This window comes from Salarias fasciatus (assembly GCF_902148845.1).
Source record: "Salarias fasciatus chromosome 7 unlocalized genomic scaffold, fSalaFa1.1 super_scaffold_4, whole genome shotgun sequence".
Taxonomy (NCBI): Eukaryota; Metazoa; Chordata; class Actinopteri; order Blenniiformes; family Blenniidae; genus Salarias; species Salarias fasciatus.
The window spans coordinates 9,021,117-9,037,175 of NW_021941229.1; the positions used below are offsets into that span (position 1 = coordinate 9,021,117).

At 42.3% G+C, this 16,059-nt stretch overlaps 1 protein-coding gene across 2 annotated transcripts in view; it reads left to right on the forward strand.

Annotated features, from left to right (window-relative positions):
- Positions 1–853: 853 nt before the first annotated feature.
- The window catches only part of epha5 (EPH receptor A5), an 83,545-nt gene continuing 68,339 nt past the window's right edge, over positions 854–16,059 (forward strand). For both annotated transcript variants that reach the window (XM_030085699.1, XM_030085698.1), the window contains exons 1-2: positions 854–1,123; positions 7,078–7,142. In XM_030085699.1, the coding sequence (XP_029941559.1) occupies positions 1,024–1,123; positions 7,078–7,142 (165 nt within the window). In that variant the 5' untranslated portion in view covers positions 854–1,023. The remainder of the gene's footprint in view (positions 1,124–7,077; positions 7,143–16,059) is intronic.

A 16,059-nucleotide genomic window follows, 5' to 3' on the forward strand; every position in this document is an offset into this window, starting at 1 on the left:
CAACATGAACCACCTTTCTGTCAAGAGAGAGAAAATGTGCCAAGGCGGAACACTTACAGAGACACTACAGGTTGGCGAGAATTTTAACAAACATACAAATATTCCCGCAGGTATAAAAAGACTAAACTGTGACCAGAGACTCTGTGTTGATCCATTATGATCCAGAATATCAGGCTTAATTGTGACAAACACCACAAAACACTGCCTGGATGTGTCACTGAGCTTCACCTAATTTTCTTTTCAATGGCTTTTTCTTACTGCTGACGAAGGCTTCCTAACACATCCGTGTGCACTGCTGCCAAACACCACAAGCCAGATTTTAATTAAATATGCACACTAAGCACAGAACACAAGATGATTGTATTTCATTAAAAATAGATTTTCCTCCCGTCACACAAATATTTTCAATTAAAATCTGACATTTTACATTTTCCTTTTGCCAAAATGTTCCAAATTCACATGACTTGAACACAAAATACCCCAAGAAAACCTGCAAAACATGTAAAGTCTTGGAGTATATTGAAGTTGCGAGTTTAAAACGTGTGTTTTCAGGGGCTCTGGATGAGACTGATGCGCTTGTTCGGCGGCTGGACATGATGTTAGACGCGTTCTTCTAACAGAGAAGCTACAACTTCACCATCAAGTCGCGCCTTTAGCAGAGTAGTAAGTGGCAACGATTGCTGGTGGGAATCAATCGACGAGCGTCCGCCGGCTGCGGGGCTTCACCTGTGGAGGGTCTGTGATTGGAGCGGCTGTGCGCTTCACTCCGCCCTCCCGGCGCGCTGCCCGCCTTCCCCCAAACCAGCGCGCCGCGCCGCGCACTGCGCTCCTCAGTTACCTTCCTCCTCCGCCGCCGCAGACCATGAACCCCCGTCTCTCCGGTCGGATGCTTTTCCCACCTTTTCCCGACTCGTGCTGACCAGAGATTGTGTTGACAGAGAAAGAAAAAAGGGGAAAAAGAAAGATCTCACCCGCAGTTACCGGTTTCTGATCCTTTTTTTTTTTTTTTTTTTTGGATGCGCCATGCAATCTTCCCGGTGGAGTTGTGGCTTTTGGCTGGTGGCGTGGACGTGGCTTTGGAGTGTGACATGGCTCGGGGCGCGCGGCATCCCCGCCAATGAAGGTAAAGTGAGAGAGGGGAGGTGGTGCGGGGTTAATTGGCGCTGGTCTGGTTGTGTGTGCCTCTGGTGCGGCGCACCGTCGGCGCCTCATTCAGACGCTGCTTGGATGGAAAGGAAAAAAAAAAAAAAAAAAGGAGGTCGCCTGTAAAAATGAACACGATGATCTTTATGACAACTGTGTTCCCCAACTCTGAGAGCTGAGACCGTAAAAGAGATGAGATAAAAGAATGAACCTTTGGTCGGATCATGCGTCTTTCTCTGATGATCCGTCCTCTGAGGACATGGCAGCGCAGCCAGACGCACGGCGCGCTGCGAAAACCTCCACATTCATCTTAAACATTCATCGCAAGGTGCATGAACCTCATGGCGATGTGCTTTTCCTTTCACCGTGCTCATGGAGGGAATCCCATCTCAATTAGAACAGTTGATCATAATCCACTTTCTAGACATTTAAAACACGTTCATGTTCATTTTACATTTTTGAGAATTGTTGAGTGCAGTCTTGTTTTTCCAGGTGAAATTGGGGACATTTAACCTGTGGGTGCTGACAGTCACTTCCCTCTGTCTAATAAGAGCAATCATACTCTACTCATCAGGTGAAACCTGTACAGGTTGAAATTTCATCACAGGGCGACCACAAAGAGACAGACAGTCTGATATTAACAGGCTCATTTGCTGGTATTGGTAAATCATTGTTGATTTATGAGCTCACTGGGTCCAGGCAAGCAACTGATCTCATGCACACCGATCACTGTTGCTCAACTTTCTTCTCTTAAAGTGTTTTATACTTGTATGACCTTCTTTTGTATTTTATGGTCACATTTAAAAAAAAACTTCTTAATGGGTTTATTAGCTTTATTTGTCTTTTTCATGCAGTGTGAGCATAAATGGTTTCAGGAGAAAATCAAATATCTTTTTATGAGGCGTTTTGGTCGGGAATCATCTTCTGATCTCGAGGTTGGAGGCTTGAGCCCACATCTCGTCCTATCCAGGCATCATTGTGTCCTTGGGCGAAACGCTCATCGGTGCGAGCGCCTTGCATGACAGCCAGTGGCGTGCAATCAAATGGTTCAATGTGTCTGGAAGTGTTCAACGCTTGAAAACCGCTTTGGTGAAATCCATTTACCTGCATTGTACCTGAATGAATGTGAAACGTGGACAACGGTAATGTGATGCAAGTTATAAGTAATTATGATAAAAAGAAATGTTTGAATGAGACGTATAAAACAGTGTGTGGGATATTGTTCCCACGCCATTGTCCACACAGAGACCAGCGTCCTAATAGCTGGAGATGAATGCCATTGTTTGCCGCTGTCATTATCCGGGAAACGGGGAGCATTCATCACCCTGTATTCTTCATGTGGCAGATTTATTTGGTCGGAGTTTAGGTTTCACAAAAGTGGATCCCCAGTGTGTGGTCACGGAGCGCTCGGAGGGTCCCGCAGGGGAACGCTTCAGTGCCACATAAAATTAGAAGAGCCCAGCTCCACTGGGTGGTTTACGTCTTTGTTTGAGGGTCTTTCGGATTGTATAACCGCATCAAGGGGTTTACCTACCATTCCACGTATCAGTGGAATATGTGCCTACTTTGTATTTAGAGGAAAATACTCTTTAATTATTCATTTCAATTGCGTCTGTTGACCTTCTGGTAAAATGTGCAGGGAAACTACTGGAATTCCAAATTTTGTTGAAACAGAATCAGAAAAAGGAGCAAAGTTCTCAAAAGAACAACTTTTTCTTTTAATATCAGTCAGGATTTTGCCCTGAGTTGCACCCAGTTCAGCTGGACGTGCTCCAGCCCTGCTGATTATCAGTTAAACTAGTATTGAAAATGATAGATGGATGAATATCCTAACACTGTTCATGCATTTGTTCCCTTTGTCTCTCCTTTTCTTTCTCATTTGCATGTTTTTGAAAACACAAGTTTCCTTCAAATTTGACAAGAACAGCCACGAACTCCCCTGAAATCACACCGTCCGACATGCTGGGCCTCGTTTCAGCGCCAGAAGCTGCCTTTCATCGCTGCTTTTACATTAATTCGGCACATATTTGCACCGCAATGGATAATCATACCATCAGATGCGTAATTGGAGGAGATTGTGAAGCCCGTAATTAAACTCGCCCCTCAATGGACTCATTTATTGTAATTGACAGAAAATAAGACTACACAATTTTTCACCCTCTGAGGTCCCTCTGGGGATTTCAGCCGTTTGCCCACCTCGGTATGTGGCGAACATCCTGTCAGACTGGATGCTGAAATGCTACACAGATATCCGCCATCAGCTTAGACTGCAGGTCAACCTCAAGCAATTGTTTTCGAGTTAGGTTTTGCTGTGCGGAGAATTCCTGATGCTTCCGTCTTTGTTTTGAAAGAGGTTTTTTTCTGCAGTGACAGGTGCTGCTGATGAATGTTTTCTGAAGGAAACTGTACTCAGTTTGCCAAGTTGATTGATTTCTCCTCTTGCCTCCCGATCCATTTCGATTTAAAGCGATCGCCTCCAGAGAACCTCTCAATGTGGAGCCAGATGCATCATATCTGTTTCTAAAGATGCTTTGATTAACCTAATGGTGTCGCAGTGTGTCAGATTAAGGCTCTTGGAAGACTTTTCAAACAAATATTGTCTCGACTGTGTTGTATTTTAAAGAAATAACAGTTGCTATAAATCCGCAAACTCCCACGTAAATATAATTTACAGATTGGCCGCAATTGCATCAAGGAATGACAAATTTCAGAGGGTTTTTGGAGCAGATTTTTAATAAACAATCCCTGAGGTCAAGATGAGTCTTGAAGCTTTTACCTGCTGAAGGAGTGCCCAAGGAGTGCTTCTGAAAATAAACACGGCTCCGACTTTGCAGAGCAGCCGTTCAGACGCAGACTCAAGGAGAACTCGATCAGTATTCCCCACGCTGACAAAATCCCCTCGCTCTCCAGCAGTTCGGAGACGCGTATCCTTGAAGTGATGTCGCGTAAGACTTTAAATCACTCTCCCATTCACCGGCGCCGACTTTTTAATAATAAGTTGTGTAGATCATTGTCATCGCCGAGCGCTGACTTGTTAGGTGGTTTGATCCTTGGAGAGAGCAGGAGAGAGTGAAAGAGGTAATGCATCCCTTATGATCTAGTTCAGTATCACTTATCTCTTCTTTATGGCCTAATTAGTTGTCTAATCGCCTCCTAAGGACATCTTTTATTATTCTTGGCAGAACAGAGGAGACAGTAAGACGAGAGTTGCGTGTGTGTGTCTGTCTTTGTGTGTGTGTGTCGAGAGGAATTGCGGAGCAAGTGTGTCTTGGTTGCTGAGCTCGTATTTGCTTATTTTCCTTCGGCTCACACCAGTGCACCCTCTTCCAGGAGATGTTTTATGGATGCCCATCCTTTTGTTTACCTTAGGGCATGGTTCACTGCAGGATTAGCTGTTTTATAGCGAGGCTTATCCGAGCACGCCGACCTGTACATAGCCACCTCAGCAAAACGGCTATAAATGCGACATGGAGTTATATGTTCGGGTTATTGATTTAATATCTTACATAACAAAGGTTGCTCTGTTAATAACCAATCGTTTGCAGCTTCTGAACTGTTGGAATATATAGAACTCCTGAACGTTTTTAACTCACCGCACAATCTTGTAAAATTAGGTTGCTGTTTTTTACCAAATTGGTCAGTTTATAAGGCTTTGTTAAACCTTAGGCAAGAGAAAAAAGGTCTCACAGGGTTTGTTACACTTTCTTTGTGTCGGTTAGTTTTGGATTCGTTTCACAATTGGAACAAAATCTGAATTTTTCAGTCGATTTTCAGGATTTTCAGTGGAACCTCAGTGCTTCATGCTGAATGTGGGCGCACTTCTATCAGCTGAAAAAGTAAATGGGAAAGTATATTTATGACCAACAAAAAAAAATAAATAAATAACAGCTTCAAGTCCTCTGTTCTCCACACCACAGTCGATCTTTCATCTGCCGCATTCTGAGTTTGGTGTGTTTTGCTGCGTTCATACTCCAATAAAATCACAGAGATCATTTGGAAGTGGATCGAAGGTCCTTGAGTAAAAGATCTCAATCAGCTGCTGCATGCTCCTCCACTTTCAATCAGCGGCTGTTGTGGTTTGAAGTGTGAACGTGGCACGGAGCAGACTTCAGAAGTGGATAAACACTCGAGTCTTCATGTACTTTTTTTTGTGCTCCATCATTTGGATTGCAGCTTTCCCGCATGTCTGAATGCTGATCGGCCGCTTCTCGTGAAGGCACACCTGACACGTCCAGCCTTAAATATTTCATGGTGGAATCTTGTGTGTCCACCTGGCCGGTTAGCGATACTTTTTTGCTCCCATTAATGGTTTTTCTCAGACGTCCAGCTCTTAATCTGTTACGTCTAAAAGCCTGTCAGCGGCTCATTGACTTGTACTCTCCCTTTTTATGATTTGAGTCCACGGAACGAGACGGACGTTATCGCAGAGGAGATAACGGGAAAGTGAACTCCAGCCTGGCAGGACTGGAGTTTATGGCTGTGCGAAAAAAAAAAAAAAAAAAAACCCCGCGTGAGACATGTCATATGTTGGTGTGATTTACGAGGCGCCCGTGAAACCGACCGCTGAGAGTTTGTTCTGGCTCGGTCATCCAGACATAATGCTCCGGCCCTTGCCGGAGTCGCTCAGGTCTTTACTCCTTGCCTGCGGTATTTTGAACACGTCCAACACGTTGACGGTGAGAACTGACATCTGACTTCCAGATGTGCTCTCCTGCGAGATAACCAGCCTGCTGTCAGTGACAGAATGGCGGCTCACTTTGACTTCTGTAGCGCCTGTGCTTGATTTCTCTAGATTTATTTGACCTGTTGATGGGAAACACAAGATAAGATGAACTAACCCAGAGCAGGAGGACGTGGCAGAGGGGCTTCTTTAAAGTATGAGCTGTGAGTTGGTGTGCACGTGCTGCTTTGTGTGAATCAGATTTAAAAAAAAGTGTTTTGGGAGTTGTTTTGATACGTGCACTTCGATTGTCTCGGCTCCTTGTTTCTTTTAGATTCTCACACATTCATACCAGCATGGTAAATTGTACAATTATCATTTACTCTCCATTAGAGAGACACAAAGCCTCCAGGAGGAAATTGCATTCTGGTTAATTTGATTTGAATTTTGTGCTTCACCTTGACAAATGCACATCATTAGAACTTCCTTTTGCAAAGACTAAAGATTCCCTCCGGGGAACAGTTCCTGATTTAGATTTCATCAGCCATCCAAATTTGACATTGAAAGCTGCAAAATAGTCCTGAAAGTCTCTTAACAAAAAAAAGAACAGCAATGTTTGAATTATATTTGATATCCATATGTTTAGTTATTGCACTTCACACAAATGTGCATTTCTACCAGCCAGTCACACTCCAGTGCGTTTTGGTCGGTATCCAAAGATGTTGGATCGCACTCTTGGTGGTGCAGCTTGGAAACTGAAGCAAACATTAGTATTACATAAAATGGTATTTGACTCTGTTTTGCAGAAAGAGGGAATAAGTGTATTTGATGTGAAAATGTGTTTTGAAAAGGTTTTGAACACGATCTATTGTCCCATGTACATAAGAAAAAAAACTAAGAAAACAAATTCTTTATATGCCTCGGGTGGGGGAATCTTTATTACTTGAATTGCATCCTATAAACTAAAGGTGATTATTTTTTTTTTTATTTTTTTTTTTTTGTTTTATTTTACTGCACACAAACTGTGCAAGTTATCACAAATCAGTGCTTCTACCTTAGACACCACATCCAGCACAGCAGCTCTTAACTTCTTACTTTTTATAGATTTACAGCACGACAGTCAACAAATATAACTGGTTTATAAACTACATGTATTTCTTTTTTACAGTTCTTCAAAAAATCGTATAATGCTGTGATCTGTGCAGATATGTATTTTCTAGCTGACTTTAATTATTATTATTGTTGTTGTTGTTTTTTTTTTTAACTTTGAACAGTGAATCTGCTGGATTCGCGCTCTGTGATGGGAGACCTGGGCTGGGTGGCCTATCCAAAGAACGGGGTGAGTAAAATAACTCCTGTGTGTAAAAATTAATGTGTAAAAAGTTCCATTGTGTTCAGTGAGTGTGTTGTTGATGTGTACAGTGGGAGCAGCAGCATGGTTACACAGGGGGTTCGAGTGTTAAGCATTCATGTTTTTACTTAAGTGGCATATAAGGACTGCATTTATGATGGAGAGAAAATATGTTCGATAACTGAAGAGGTGCTCCGAGTTTCATTAATTGAGAAAAAAGAAGAGAATAGTCATTAATTGATAACACATGAAGCAAAACAATAACTGAATACTGACAATGTGCCTGAATAATTAATGATATTGGTCCAATGTATGATTCAGTGTGATGAATTCTGAAACGTTAAAATAGAAAATATACTTATTTTTAACAAGTGGGATGAGCCGGACGTGCTGCGGTTCGAATCCCGCCGCTGATCCGTCCCTCAGCTCTCAGCTGCTCAGGTTATGTCAGGAAGTGCGTCCGGTGCAAAACCTGTGCCAAATCAGACATGCAGACCACATGATCTGCTCTGGTGACCCTTGGGGAGGGCGGGGGGGTTAGTTAGGCCGCAGGTTGGTTTTGTTGTGGTTCAAATCCACGGGCCAGATGTGCATGTTACCAAAACACCTCTTTTCTCAAAGGAGGTGGAAACAAAGCCATGCTGGTTCAGCACATTGCTGCACATCTGTCTTTTGTCTGAGTGTATTTCAAATGTCTGTGTGGTTTTCTACAGGTCTAAAACTCAATTACTCATCGGCAACGAAGTAAACATAAAAGATGCTCCCGTTAATGGAACAGAACTGGAAAGAAAATAGTTTCTTCCTCCCTTAAATGAAAGCTTCGCAGCTAAGCTTAGCAGTCTGGTCCAGGAGGTAAATTCAGCTTTTAGGTTTGCTTGGAGGCTTGGAGCGTAATGAAGTGCAGGTAGTTCCTTTGTTCTTAAAAAGGTTAGAGGTCATTTCATTTCCAAGAATTCTCTATTCATTATGGAGGCAAATTGAATTCATGAATAAGATATTGGAAGTCACAGTGGACGATGATATTCTCAAGCCAGGAATTGAATTTCCATTTCCAAGTATTCCTGAGAGGAAGGCTAATTGGGGAATGACTTACTGGAGTTGTGAAATAGTTATTCCAAGATATTAAATATTGTATTTTACTGATAAAGTATTAATGCGCGTGGATGTGTCATACATTGACTCTTCACAGTCAGAGCTGGCAACTTTCCAGAAAGAAAAAAAGAAAAAGCATTTGTGAAGCTGCGTGAGGTTTTCGGATTCAGCGGACATTCATTTATGTATTTGTTCGATCTGCATGGAAAAAAAAATATTCTCCCATATAGTCAGAAGTGTAGACAAATACGGAGCTGGGCCGATAGTGCTGACCGGAGCACTTTCTCCTCCCTGTGTATTCAAATCACAGCCCCGCTCTGTGGCTGTATGTAGATGGAGGAGATAGTGCTGACAAAAGCAGCCGCACACGCAATCATATTAATGAAGATGTGATCATGGCTTCTTTTTTTTTTTACCCCTCCAACAATGCAGCTGCATAAATATCAGCGCACGGCTCAGACAGCAGGAGGAAATGAAGGACATCGATAAAATAACAGAATGATATCCTCATTAGCGGCTCTGTTATTGTCGAGCTACTTTTTATGGTGATTAATTTCCTGTAATTTAACTCTGTTGTGTGGCAAATTAATGCCAGACATGCCCGAGTAAATAAACAGCCTATTTCCTGTGTTTGGCCTCTTTTTTTTTTTTTTTAATAGCATACAGTACGGTTGTTGGCCATTGCCGCTCGTGTTCACTGTTTGTACAACAACACCCCATCTGCAGTGTACTACCAGACAGTCTTCACACACACAAACACACACGTTCACACTTGCTTTGCAGTCTTGGCTAAATTAGATGTGAGGAAAAAAGCGCCGAAAGTTTTTAATGTTTAATTTTTTTTATTTTGTCTCGTCGTCCAGATGGCTCATTTCATCCCCGGTTTCCTCCTCTTTCCCTTCATCCCCGTCAACACCCGTCCCTCTATTCTACTTCTTTTCCTGGCTCAACTCCTTTTGCCGTTCCTTCCCTTTCTACTCCCAGCGAAGCATTTCTTTGACACCCCTCCCTCCTTTTTTCGTCTTATTCTTGTCATCTGCCACTCTCTTCATCTCACTTTGTCTTCTTTTCTCTGCCTTCTGCTTTGTTTTTTCCCCGAAGCTTCAATGTACTTTTGAAAGTTATTGAGACGTGCACTTAGACTAAGAGGGGTTTTGAAAAACGCCTTAAAAAGGTTTTAAATTTGAGGGATGACCTTGAAATACTTGGAAATGTTTCACTGGAACCAGTGAGACTAAATAAGGTGTAATTAAGAGACAAATGTTTCTGAGCTGGAAAGCGGAGGGAGCGGAATACAGGATGAATATTTTGGTTTAAGAGCTTTAATTGTCAGTGAAAAGTGTTCTGCGCTCATGCTGGGTTTCTTGAACTTTCTTAGTGGGGTTTTCCTCTTTCTAAGCGCTCATCGAAAATATCAAAATAAATTGCAAACACCTTGAGAAATCCTTTCTTTATTCTTGTTTGGAAGTCTTGTGTTGGAATTGAAATTAGCTACAAGAGAAGAGGTTTTTGTTCTGCAGACATCCTGCTGGGATCGTCTGGATTTGTGATGCTAAAGTACTGAGGAGTAGACCTGACAGTCGGTGACGGACTGGAAACAACAAGATGATGCACAGATCTCCAGCAAGAATCACTAGAGGAGGCTGAATTGGTGCGGGTGAAAGGATCATCAGCACAACAGCAATCAATCAGCGATTAAATTAGTTTTAGCTTATTGATCTGAGGGAGAACTGATGGTTTTTTCATGCACTTTGTATCAAAATATATATTTAATAAATATAATAAAACCAGCATCTGAAGGTTTCAATGTGTTTTGAGGCTGGCAACCTATTTTTCATTTAGAAGCTTTGGGCTTGCCTCTACAGAAAGCTTCAGACATTTTTTATAAAGTAGACACACCCACTTTCACGAGCGTGCAAACAGCAGCCTTTGAAATGAAGGCAGCGAGCAGTTTCCTAAGTGTGATACAGATTATTTATCGCACCTTTCTTTAATGTGTGCAAATCAAATTTTGACAGTTTGAGAGCATTCAAAGCCTCGGGCAGCTAATGACCTCTGGTTCCTCCCAAAGGAGACCCCAGACCTCAGATTGGGAACCACACCGGTCATTATTATATGAGACAAGATGGATACATAATGGCTTCACAAAAAAACCTGAATATTCAGATTGATTTTTTTTTTTTCCCTTTGTAAAACAAAATGCTTATCATAGATTGGATGGTCTTTACTTGGATGCTTTTATCTACCGTACTTTCAAACACCATGAAGCGACAAGACTGAAGTGAGAAAAGTCGGAGGGAAAAACAGATGATTTCTCTGCTCGGTTCCATCTGTCTCCATTACCGTCCATCAGGCCGCTAAATTTAAGAACCCCTTCTGAACATCGGTGGACGACGCTCGCCGGGCCTGTAAAACCTCTTCAACATGTGGCCGTCTCAACGGTCCAGGCAGTGACAGGAGGAGCGATGAAATATGCCGTGCTCTGCTCTGTGGTTAAAACAGTCTGAATAGAGAACGCTTTCAAATGACGGTGGTTTGTGCAACATTGCGATGTTGCAATGCGCTCCGAAGTGTAACGGGGAGCCATTCAGATGCAGCCGCCGCTGCGCTACCTGTGGGATATTATTGTGAGGCAATCAGCGGCTCATTCAAGCCTCGTCTGGCTCCAAGTTCGTCGGCTGCGCGAGGAGGAGGAGGAGGAGGAGGAGGAGGAGGAGGGCGAAACTAAAAATAAAGTGAAACCGCGCTAAATTGATGTAATCACCGCCATGCTCGGCCAGACAGCCGCTTATTGAGAGCTCTCTTTCATCGACTGCCTTCGCTGAATCACTGTGCTCAATTGACCAAAGACATGTGGGCAGGTTTGGCGTCAAAGGTGCCGAACACACTGCGGGAACTCCGGGCGACGGCCGGCCGTGGCGCAGATGCTCACCAATGCATCCAGTGACAGCTGACAGCTGGTGCGGCGTGTCGGGGCCTTAAGCCGCCCGTCCTTAATAGGAGAAGGGCAGCGCCTGTTTGAGGAGTGCTGTTTACTTTGAGATCTTTGGTTAAGATTTACCGACGTTGCTTTCTACTGTAGCGCAAAAGTAGGCAAGACATAAAAAAAGAGGAGGAGTGCAGTTCAAGAACAGGAAAAGAAGGAGAAATCAGGCACAAATTGGAAGGAAATTGGGGGGTTGATGGGGAAGGTGGGGAGCAGTGGAGCAGCATTTCTGGGCTAGACTTAAGATTTGATAATTAATGTTAGAAAATAGGACAAAAGATATAAAATGTGATCGGCGTGGGATGAAATTAGAGACGTGGAGGAATGAGATGTGGGGAGAGAAGAGGGGGGATGTGGGAGTGAATGTGATGGGGATTGTGGGGGAGGGGGTCTTTCAGCGGGAAAGGAAGCCAAAGGGACAGTTCTGTTACAGTGTCGTGATGGTCAGCGGTAATGGGCGGTAATAATAAGTTGGAGACAGCTTTATAGGCTTAGAGCCGGGGGGGCTCTCACCGCAGCCACGGGGGGTCCCGCTGACGGATGTGGCACACACACACACACACGCGCGCAGCGGTCAACAAAAGCTAAACACACAGGCTAATGAGGAGCCGAGCGGACGCCTTGGAGGGATAGTCGAACAGGGTCGGTGACAGAGAGGTTAAGGCTCCATGACAGGGTCTGGGTGTCATTAGGCCCGGTCTTTCAGCCATTTATCACCTCTGAGCGCTGGCACAGCAACGTGTTGGCTTTTTGATTGCTCGTATCGGAACATCAGATCAGCCAATCTGAACTCAATCGGCCGTCCACTGTCACAAGAGCCAGCGGTCATAGTGAGTTGTACTTACCTCACAACCTCAGAATTCACAGTTTATGAACAGAAATTATTGAATACCTGCCACCGTGAGGTTTGTCTGTTTACATGACAATGATTTGAGTGAAAACGCAAAACGTTTATTGCGTTTTGGGTGTCTCTTAATGCCATTAATGTTTACCGTACTGTTCTCTGTGTGTGTGGAGTTTCATTACAAAAACAGTGCCTACAGTAAAACTTCGTCTTCAGCATTTCTTTCTTTTCCGTTAAAACAGTATCTTCATCATGGCAATAGTGGTAATAAAAGTATATACCCAATATTTTCAAAACTGTTTCATTGTCTTTGCCATAATGTTCAGTGTTGGTATGAAGCTGTGATTGAGTCTGTTTCTACTCAAGAAGAGCAAGTTCAAAAACGGCATGATTCATCTCCTTCCTTTTCAGTTTTCTTCTCTACAATGTCATTTACAGTTACCATTATGCTTCTACTGAGTGGTTTTGGGATATTATTGGTTTAATTCAAATCAGGCGTGTAGCAGACAGCTTATGGCAGCTCCATCCTTCAGAGCCAAGATATCGGTTGTCATTATAATAACATGAATAAAAATAGGTGTACATATTACTGTTCCAGGACTTTACAAAGGATTTATTGGATTAATGAATATTATGAACCCATTGAATATAATATATGGAACATTAAGTGACACAAAGAGGAAGATGTTTAATGGAAGTCTGTAACTTTGTCCAAAACATCTGAGCATTTCTGTGACAGTCAACTGGAAAGTATATCTTAGATATTAGTATATTGAATTAGAGATGAACTGACCAAACGTTGCTTCACTGTCAGGTGGATCCGTTTTGTTTGTTTCAGCCGAGAGGATCTTGGTCCTCAAACATCAGACGCTTCAAGGATGTTTGACTTGTCCTTGCAATAACCTCTTCATTATTCCTCCATCCTGTTTGTCCTTATATGTTCAAAATGTGTTTATTCACGCTTGTGTCCTTTATTAAGCACTGCAGAAAGTTTAACTTTGCCAAGTTAGATTTGAAATGTCTGAAGATATTTGTTTTCGAATTAACCACATTAAGAACTTGTTTGATGACGGAGTTTAAAGAAACCGCCTGTCATGTCTCATTTACATTAGCGATCAAATATTGTTAATACGCTGAGCTGCGGAGTGGGAGGATTTCTAGAGGCAACAGCGACGGCCACGTTTCCACACAAACACCGAACCCATTTGGTTCTGGGCTCAACGGGAGAAGGTCGTCGGCTCGGCTCCCCCGCTGGGCCACTAATGACAAGTGTGTACGTGTGTGTTTGTGCATGTGTGTAAATGTGTGTTAAGCCGCGTAAAGCTCGGAACAGGCTGGTGGATCTGTGTGATCTAACCAGTAAGAGGCTTAATGTCTGCACTGGGACTGACTGGGTTGACGTCTGGGAGAGATAGGGGCCGAGTTACGTTGTTTCTTTCCTCCTTCATGAAGATGAAGAGTTTACTGACTGGAGAAAGTTCTGGAAAATTTAAGATTTTATTCAAAAAACAACCCTGTCATCTCAGAGACTTCATTATTATGTTGTTTTAGGAAAGTAACTAGTGTCTGAGCCGTATTTATTATCACAATAACTTGTACGATACACATTTCAAGGCCGACTGAACTGTCACACATCCATTCACCTTCTGCAAATTCAAAATGACATAATTTTCTGACAGCTCTGATTTTATTACTTGAAGCCACAGAAATCAGAAACATAAAACCAGAGAAAAATGACCCAAAAAAATCTGAGCTGATGGGGGGAAAACAGAGAAAAGATGGTATATTTAATTAAAAAGTAGATGTTGGTGAATTATGGTTGGATTGCAGCATTTTTATTTCAGTTTGAAATGAAATTGTATCAAATTCAGCTTTTCTTTGTTTGTTGCATGAACAATGCAAATTATAAGTCACAATGAAGAGCAGCTACCACAATCGACTCTCTGCTTATTTTTTTTCTAAAAAAACTTAGCAATACAGAGTTCTAAAACTAGAATGGAGTCCTCGTTCATTCTACAGTTTTATAAGTACGAATACAGGAACTTTTGTTGTGTTTTGGGTTCTTTTAGATAATAAAGGAGGTGGAAATCACTGAAAATACATTTTTTTTGAGAGTGGAAATGTGATCGTTTTGAATATGCCCTTGGGTTCCATCTCTCTTTAGCGTGAACAGTGTTGTTTACATAGCAGCACTGTTGCCATGTAAACATGAACATTTTCTTCAATGATGTTGAGTAAGGAAAGTTGAAATATAAACTGTGTGGATGCTAAACCTTAAGAATCCTTCATGAATGCCATAAATTATCAATTATAATACTGATGAATAAAAGTGATTAACCTCATTAACCTTCTCAGAAAAAGTCATTTTCTAGGACTTTTCAGTTGAGTTGTAGTCTCCCAGTTGAACCTACACAGAAACGTCCAAATTCCGAAACAAGCCGGTCATATTCAAGGATGCAACTAAAACTGAAATTGCATCTCATTAGTGCGAACATGTGCCTGTCATGAAAATGGCACGACTACAGAGCAACACAGACACAATGACACTCCAACACCTGCATGTGGTCTCACATTCTTCTGAAACGGAGTAATTATAACGAGAAGAGAAAAGAGCCAGGCTGAAGCAGGGAGGGACGGAGGGGGGAGAAGAAGACAGATGGAGAACAAGACACGGAGAAAAGACAAAGACAGAAGGCTGCGTACAACGGCCACCGCGCGGATTGATTAATATGGGCTATTAAGCTATAACACCAGATCATAGTCGGGTCCCCCTGGCCATATTATGGTGACATGATGAAGCGCCTGTATTAGCCATGGGAGAGTGCTAGTGATGCAGATAATAGCCACGTCCCAGGAGACCTGCAAAGGGAATTAATGCTGCTGTCTAGCACACACACACACACACACACACACACACACACACACACACACACATGCGTGGATGCAGATGCTCACAGACAGAAAATTGAATCCTGACTGTAATTTACATAGGTGAGCACACACAAGCAGAAAAGGATGCACACACCTGCACTTTTTAAAGACAAGTAGTCGAACGGACTTTTTTTCCTGACGAGACCGCCGCCCTTAATTTATGGTAAACACATACACACCTCGTAACACAAGCTGCTTCTTTCCTGCCTGTTGCAGTAGGAGAAAATGAGATGGGAAGAAAGAATGAGGATTATCCTATCTATACCTGTGTACACACACACACACACACACACACACACACACACACACACACACACACACACACACACACACACACACCTCTCTTATCACTTCCACTCTGCGGCTAATCCTCCTAAAAACCCTGTAGCTCATTTGTACGACTTTGCTTTGGTTTTCAGTTCTGGATGTACATGTGTTAACTTTTAGAGTTTTTTTTTTCTGATTGACACTTGACTTTTGGAGCAGATACTCATAATCAAGTGTTGACGGCAATGCGCGAAGCCATTATCCATATTCAGGTGATTCAGGGTCAACACTTCTATCGTCGCTCTTTCTATATTCAAGCACATCGTCATCAATCAGCAGTTTGTTCTCACTGAGGTTACATAAGTTGCGTTTTTATTTGCAGGACAGAAATAGCAACACTAATAGACTAGAGAGGCAAACCCTAAAAAAGACAAAGAAGTGTTTTTAATTAACAGAAGACTTCCTTCTTCAGCATAATGGATGATTTTATCCGACTTATTTCTTTATTTTTATTCTTTTTTAATGTCGTAGTGTTATCTGACAGTGTTCAGATTAGTAAGGAAGTCATGTAACAAATTTCTTTATGGGGAACGTTTGTAAGTAAAGTAACGCCGTTGTTAGTTTGATATATTACGTCCAGAAACTAGCAAAATTAGTCCATTTACTCAAGTTCTGTTGCTTTGATGTGCCGCCTCTGTCTTCTTTATTATCAGTTGTGCACTTGTATTAACTTTAACTTTTTCATGCTTTGAGAAACATGCATTACAAATTAAAGAAATCAAACA